At 40.8% G+C, this 7,746-nt stretch overlaps 1 protein-coding gene across 1 annotated transcript; it reads right to left on the bottom strand.

Moving 5' to 3' along the window:
* Nucleotides 1-418: 418 nt before the first annotated feature.
* Nucleotides 419-6,838, bottom strand: MUC7 (mucin 7, secreted). The gene is made up of 2 exons (XM_070264122.1): nt 6,785-6,838; nt 419-1,752 (listed from the first exon to the last, which is right to left on the bottom strand). Exons 1-2 carry the CDS (start codon nt 6,836-6,838, stop codon nt 469-471), a joined length of 1,338 nt encoding a protein of 445 aa, XP_070120223.1. The 3' UTR covers nt 419-468.
* Nucleotides 6,839-7,746: the final 908 nt, after the last annotated feature.

Genomic DNA, 7,746 nt, shown 5'->3' on the forward strand with positions numbered 1-7,746 from the left:
GTCACTAATCAGTAATACAATGATAGATCTATCTATAGATGTTTAGATGTTTTTGTTCATTTGGAGAGACCTAATTTTATCCCTTTATATTTGTGGGGTTGGGTAATTCAGGTAGGTTTTTGATTTAGGGGTACAATGTAGTGGCCTTATAGTTTCTAACATTTAGGGAAAGGTAAATGGTTGCTGATCCATATAATTTTCTCTCTTTATTAAATGACTTTTTCTCCTGTCAGTGGGCTATCTCTGTAGGTTCCATAAAGTGATCTTAAATTATGGTCATGCAACTGATTTGTGGATAGAGGTGTTTTTCCTTGCTAATAGATCATGTGAGGTGACTAGTTAGACTAGGTGACAAGATTAGTGATAGCACTTTAAATCTGAGGAATATTTTTATTTCACTTTGAGATTGGTGGTAAAAGTAAAGGTGGTAGTTATGTATTCATAAACCATATCTAATGACAGAACACTTCACAGCGTATGATGCACTATTGCTGCTGTAATACGCCAAAATTGCTCCCATAGCTTATTAAGAGCTAACCAGAATTGAGGAAATGTATCTTGGGGAGAAGATGAAGTTGTTTGTTCAACACTAGTAGTTTGAGTAATGGCTGGAGTAGGAGTTTGGGTTGTGGGTTCAGCTGGAGTTTGGGAAGTGTCAGGAGTGGTTGGGGAAGGATTGGGTGTGGTATCTGGGGCAGCTGTGGTCTCTGGTGAAGGTGGGGAAGATGGTGGTGCTGGCGTAGCTGGGGGAGATGTAGGTGGGGCAGCTGTGGTCTCTGGTGTAGCATGGGAAGATGGTGGTGCTGATGTAGCTGGGGGAGATGTAGGTGAGGCAGCTGTGGTCTCTGGTGTAGCTTGGGAAGATGGTGGTGCTGGCGTAGCTGGGGGAGATGTAGGTGGGGCAGCTGTGGTCTGTGGTGTAGCTTGGGAAGATGGTGGTGCTGATGTAGCTGGGGGAGATGTAGGTGGGGCAGCTGTGGTCTGTGGTGTAGCTTGGGAAGATGGTGGTGCTGGCGTAGCTGGGGGAGATGTAGGTGGGGCAGCTGTGGTCTGTGGTGTAGCTTGGGAAGATGGTGGTGCTGGCGTAGCTGGGGGAGATGTAGGTGGGGCAGCTGTGGTCTGTGGTGTAGCTTGGGAAGATGGTGGTGCTGATGTAGCTGGGGGAGATGTAGGTGGGACAGCTGTGGTGTCTGCTGTAGCTGGGTAAGGTGGTGGTGCTGATGTAGCTGGGGAAGGTGTAGGTGGGGCAGCTGTGGTGTCTGGTGTAGCTGGGGAAGGTGCTGTAGCTGGGGAAGATATAGGCGGGGCGGCTGTGGTGTCTGGCAGAGCTGGGGAAGATGGTGGTGATGGTGTAGTTGCAGACAAGCCTGTGTTGCCGTTATTTTCTCTTGCCGTTGTGGTAGCATCCGGAGCAAGGATTGTCACACTTGGAGAGGGAACAATTTTGGTGGAAGTAGATGTGGGTTCCACAGATGGGACTTGAGTGGTAGCCTCTGAGGTATTATTGTTGACCCCAGTGTCATTTTTAGCTGGATGTTTAGGTGGCTTGACATGTTTTGGCCCCTTGTATTTTCTTCTTGGATTTGAAGGCTTCCAGGGTCTGGGTTGATTAAAAAGGAAATGCTTTTGAATTAATAGGTTCCTGTCAGGTCGAAATTGGGGATGAAATGGTGAGTGGTGGTCTAATGTATATCGATGGACATTAATCTTTTTGTGAAGTACTTTCTGTTGCTGTGTATGACCTTCACTGAGCTGTAAAAGAGAAAGAAAGTAGAAGAAATGAAAACATCTTTTGATTTATCAACTAGGGGATTGTTGCTGAATGTGGGGTGAGCATATTTGTGAAGTTTTGGGATTGGAAACTGGATTTCAGTGGGTTGAATGATTATCCTTCTAATTTCACCAAATTTCAATAACAGCTTGCTCTTAGAGAGTTTCATTTTGTCAAGTGTTTATTTCACAGCCAGCCGGGATGGATATATTCCTGTGGGCTCAAGCCTGGACAATCAGCTAGATCTGCCCTTTTGTGCTTGCAGTGTCTCTGGTAGAACCTGGTCAAGTTACTGCTAGAGGCGTGAGCAAAAGGGCTCCCAGCTTGCTGCACTCTGTCCGTGAAACTTCAGTCAAAGAATTTCAACTGAGACCAGGAGTCCTTTCTGAATCACACCCCTCATATCCACCGTCATCAAAACCAAAAAACGAACAATAACAAAAACCCAAACAACCAACTTCACAAACAAATACACCACCTCAGCTTCAGATTTTCCATATCGCAGGAAACTTAGTTTTTAGCCTTCTTAAATTGGAGAAAGAACTTTCGCCATTACCTTTTAACATTATCATTATAAATATTAGAATTACAGAAACTCAGGGGGTTCATCAATCCTATGATTCTGCAGAAAAATTATGCATGTTTATGCATTTTGTGGGGTTAGGGGACCTATAGGTTTCAGGATTTCTCAAAGGTGCTCACATCTGAAAAGAACACTGATCTAGTCCAGCTGTCCATCTGATACCTGATCTTATACCAGTACACCTCCTGACTGGCTTGCCAGCCTGTGCTTGACCACCTTTTCTGGTCGAGAACTCGCTACCCTGTCTCCCAAGGTGGCCTGGTAGAGAGTTCTTGATACTGAACGGAGTTCATTTCTTGGCATTTCCATTCTTAACTGAATAGAGATTTGTTTCTTCAGATTCCCATTCTTGGTATTAATTCTGTGCTTTGGCAGCACATAGGAGATCCTGGAGCCCTTCAGAATTTGAAAATACCTACCATGCCATCTGGCTGTTCTGTAAGATTAGCATTCTTAGTTCCTTTAGCCATTGCTGACGTTATTGGAGTTAGAGTACCATCACTGTTTCATTTTCTTATCTTTAAACATACTACAATTTGTCTATATCCTTCTTTTATTTCTGTATTCCATCTCATACTAGACTTTTAAATTATCAATTATATTAATTTAAATTGGAGAAAAGAAATATTAGCATAAGGATAAGGGGGCACATTCCAAAGTTCCAAACAAGAATAGGTTACATTTTTCCTGCTGAAAATTCCACATAAAGACTTTTTAGACCACCAAATACATAAATCATTCCAGTCCCACACTATAAAGCTGTCTTCAGAGACAGAGTTTAGCACAGGTAAAGTGACAACTTCTCAGTGACTAGCAGAGTTGTTTAGCTAGAGAACTTGCTCAGAGACTGGTATACCAAGCCTCAAAAATAACTTCGAAAGGCATTAATTGTTTAAAAAACTTAAATTATCTAGGACATTTCAGTTTTTAACTGAGAATATCCATAAGTTAAGGTAATGGCCTCTGACCCACATAATGTTAATGCTTTTGCATAGAGCTCTCTTAAAAGGGCATAGAAATTCAGAGTCTGTAATTCTGAACCCAGGATTCTTCCCTGACCATGGACCCTCTCAGGAGATCCTCTCCAGTGGAGGGCAGTAGTTTTCTAATATGAAGTAAGCGGGTCTCATCATTCAAGCAAATCTTTCCCTGGAGATGCAATGTGTGATCCGGATAATCATGAAACTGCTCTGATTGAAGCAGGATTGGGGGCCTCACATTCCAGTGGCTCAGTCTCCCCCTTTCCTGGTGGTCTCTGAGGATGGTGTGAAGAACTACCACACCTTAGAGGAAGGTTTTTGAAACACACCGCAGCAGACCATCAGGGGACGTCTGGGTCCATCCTACACCTACTGTTAAATGAGTGACTTTGGATCATTGGCTCTCAGTTTACTCATTTATGAAATGATTTGGATTAAATTAAATTCCAGATCCAAAGTCTAATTCTGTGATTTCTATGCTTTGAAATACCTATGCTCTTCATTCTCTTAATCAGATGGTCAATTTCATGAGGGCGGTGACTTTATTTTGTTAATCTCTGCCCGATTCCTAGAACTATGCCTGGAGGGCACATAACAGGTACTTGTTAGATATTTATTGAATGAACAAATGCATGGAATTGATAATAAAAACACTAATTTCTCCTTGAATAAAATCTTAACATTTAAAAGTGCTTATTAGGATGCGAAAAAGTTTCAGCTATTTTAATTTAGGTGACCAAAATAATATCTATGACATTTTGATATGAAGGAAATTAATTAAAATCATATTGATTTTGGGACCACCCCTGTGGCCGAGTGGTTGGGTTTGCACACTGAGCTTCGCTGGCCCAGGGTTTTGCCTGTTTGGATCCTGGGCGCGGACCTACCACCACTCATCAAGACATGCTGAGGTGGCACCCCATATGACACAACTGGAAGGACCCACATCTAAAATATACGACTATGTACTGGGGAGCTTTGGAGAGAAGAAGGAAAAAAAAATCATATTGATTTTAATATTAGCTTAGCGTAGAACATGTATCAAATGACCAGTTTGACTAGTTTACTTAAAATATGTTGAGTAATTATTATAATTGGCAGTTAGAGATGCCTTTAACAGAGCTTGTTGATGGGAATTGGGCTTGTGTGGGGGGGTGTTGAAAATACCTCTAAGGGTTTGAGCTTAGATATCTGAAGTATGGAGGTGCTTGTAAGAAATATAGATAAGCCAGGAAGAGTGTGTTAAAGGTATGCTCATTTGCCTGTTCACATCTGCTATTTACTTTTATAAAAAATTCTTATACAGCATTACTTTGTGTTATTCCCTATTCTGATTGGTTTACAAATATAATTTTACTTGATTCTTTAGCAACACCCTAAGGTGGGTACTATTATTCTCCTCATTACACAGATGAGGAAACTGAGTCCCAGAGAGATTAAGTAACTTTTAGGGGAATGTGTCTCCACAGACAAACCACACTTTTGAGGGGAGAGTGGGCTGGAGTCAGGGAGGGGAAGTGTAGAGAGGCACATAATCCTTGGAGCAAGAAAGGATGGGTAGGAGGAAGAGGAAGATTCCTAAAATAACTAGAGGAATGCCAGATTTTGGGAGTTGGAGGAGGAGGAAAAAATAAGCTGTGAAAGAAGAAGAGAAATAGAAAGGAAGTAGACTAGGAGAGTGCAAGGTCAAAGATATTTATGGTTTTTGGGAAAGGAAGATTAAAATTAATAACGATTCAAGGTGATACAGCTCTAAGGCTGTATACGTATATGTGTTTGTTCACATTTATTTTGACAAATTTGAAGGAAGGGTAGAGAAGTGGAATGTAGATTTATTGAATGGGGCTGGGTATGTTGAATAAGGCTTCTGAATATTAGGACTGCAAAGAGTAGAGAGAGAGAGCAGGAGAACTGATAAAGTGGATGCAGTTTACTCTTGGATACTCTCAGATCCTCCCTCACCACATAGTATCCACCCCCAAAAAACCATCTTGCGATTTTCCCTGGGCCCTGGTGCTCATTTCTGTGATTATAGCAGAAAATGCACTCAAACTGGGCTCAGAAGATATGGGCTTAAGCCCATCATCTGAACATCCAGATGACTTTTGAACCACAATCTATCTATAAAGCACAATTTTGCTGTGTGAAAATAGCAGTAACAGTATATGCTTCACAAGGCTGTTGAAGAGTAGATGAGAACATATGCATTTATAGATTGTAAATCACAGTATAGGTGTAAAAATTATGACTGTTGGGGCCGGCCCAGTGGCGCAGCGGTTAAGCGCGCATGTTCCACTTCAGCGGCCCAGGATTCGCTGGGTGGGATCCCAGGTGCTGATGTGGCACCACTTGGCAAGCCATGCTGTGGCAGGCGTCCCACATATAAAGTAGAGGAAGATGGGCATGGACGTTAGCTCAGGGCCAGTCTTCCTCAGCAAAAAGAGGAGGATTGGCAGATGTTAGCTCAGAGCTAGTCTTTCTCAAAAAACCCCACAAAATTATGACTGTAAGATTGCTATAATCTCCATTCACATATTAGTTGATAAGGATTTAAGGCCTGAATATGTGTGGTTATAATAATTTTTTAATAAGTTAAATTTTAAAGGTAGGGTCCATTTTGTAATCTTCTCTTGGTTTTGAAAACCGTACTTTCCTGTCCCCTTTTGTGGTTCCTTCATTTTCTCTATCTATATCCAAACTTCCAAAATTTTCTCTTTAGGTGATCTTGTAAGGTTCCATGGCTTCAAATACATTCTAAAAGTAGACTTTACCCCTTGACTTCTTTCTGAGCTCCAGACAATGTATATCCAGTTGGCTTGTGACATCTCCTTGTAGAAATCTAATATCCATTTCAAATTTAACCCTTCTAAAACAGAACTGTTTTGCTCATTTATTTCTTTAACTACACACCCAATCCAGCCGAAGTTATGGTAGACAATCGCCAAAATATGTCTTAAATCCACCCTCATCTTTCATTTTAATTGCTGACATGTAGTGCAAGTCACCATCATTTTTCATCTGGACCACTGCTATAGCTTGTTGACTGGTCTCTTTGCCTCAACTTTTGGCCCCTGCAATCTGTTTTCCCCCAAGGCCACAGTCATGTCATTCCCCTGGGGGCACTACAATCATCCAGAGTCTTCCTGACATTCTGAGAATGAATTCCATTTTTCTACACCAATATGGTCCCACATGACCTATCTTTTGCATCTCCATGTGATCTTATCACACCTGTGATAAAGTTGGTGCTATGTAAATATTGATTAAGTGAAACAAATCATTTACTTGTGCTTTAATTATCTGTTGTCTTATGTTTCACAGAAAAGAAAAGATATCAAGCTTCTTGGAAATAGGAATTGCATGTTGTGCTTTTGAAGTCACAATTGGGTATACCCACTAAATGTTGGCTATTGGTATATAAGAATAAAAGTTATTTGGGTGGATACTTACTGAGAAGCAAGCACTCAGTGCACAGATGCACACCAGCAGTGGCAGAGTTTTCATGTTTTCCTTATGGCTTCTGGGAAAAGCAGAAAAGTGGCTCACTATTAATTATGATATTGTGGGAAAGGGATGCATTTTGGTAAATGACTTATTTTTGTTAGAAGGAACTGCTTAAAAGAGAACGATGGTTTCTGAAAATTATATATGTATTTTCACTTCATAGTGGTGAGACAAAATTACTTCAAGCCAGAACACATTCTTTCAGAAAGAAAGCAATGGAAGAGAGTCAAGAATTATTCTTGTATCTACCTCTTAGCATGAGTATTTTCCACTGATACTAAAGATCGCCTAGGAAGGGCAGGATCTTAGGAAGTTTAGCAATAACAGAAGGAAAAAATTTCTTCTTATTCCTATTCTAATTCTAGAAGCTTCCCTGTTTGGTGAACCATCATACAAACTACTATTTGCTGAACATGGTTTTGTACATGTTCCATGATCTTTTAAGCAAGGGAGGTGTTCCTTGTTTCTGTATTATGAAGCTGTCACTTAGGACCAAGAACCATGTTGAATGGACTCTTCTCTAGACTTCATTCTACTGCAGATTTTGCCATTTGATGTCCTTTTTCTCAATCCCTAAAGGACAGGAGTTATGTTCTATTTCATTTTTATATTACCGTCTTTAGCACATAGTACAGATTTAATCAATTTTTTTTTTGAGTAACTGCTACCAAAGATAATTGTGCTTTTGCCTACAACTTGTAGGAGGGGAGAGTAAGGGAGGGGACATGGCCTTTTATTTTTCTTCTTTTGATCATGTATACAATATGTACATGTCAGCGTGATTTCAGAAAATGAAATAAGGGTTAAATTATTATGTAGCCGCAGTGCCTATTAGGGTAAGTAAATTAGTGTGCACACGTCAGTGTGGTGTGCCGTCAGATCAAGTACACTTCACAAGATAGCAGTGT

Source organism: Equus caballus, chromosome 3 (assembly GCF_041296265.1).
Source record: "Equus caballus isolate H_3958 breed thoroughbred chromosome 3, TB-T2T, whole genome shotgun sequence".
NCBI classification, from domain to species: Eukaryota; Metazoa; Chordata; class Mammalia; order Perissodactyla; family Equidae; genus Equus; species Equus caballus.

What these genes read in the sequence shown, in the direction of transcription:
- MUC7 (XM_070264122.1), bottom strand. Translation starts at nt 6,838, where the DNA reads ATGAAAACTCTGCCACTGCTGGTGTGCATCTGTGCACTGAGTGCTTGC. An exon ending in CACTGAGTGCTTGCTTCTCA is followed by an intron (nt 1,753 to 6,784) that starts GTAAGTATCCAC and finishes TCTCTTTTACAG; the next exon opens with CTCAGTGAAGGTCATACACA.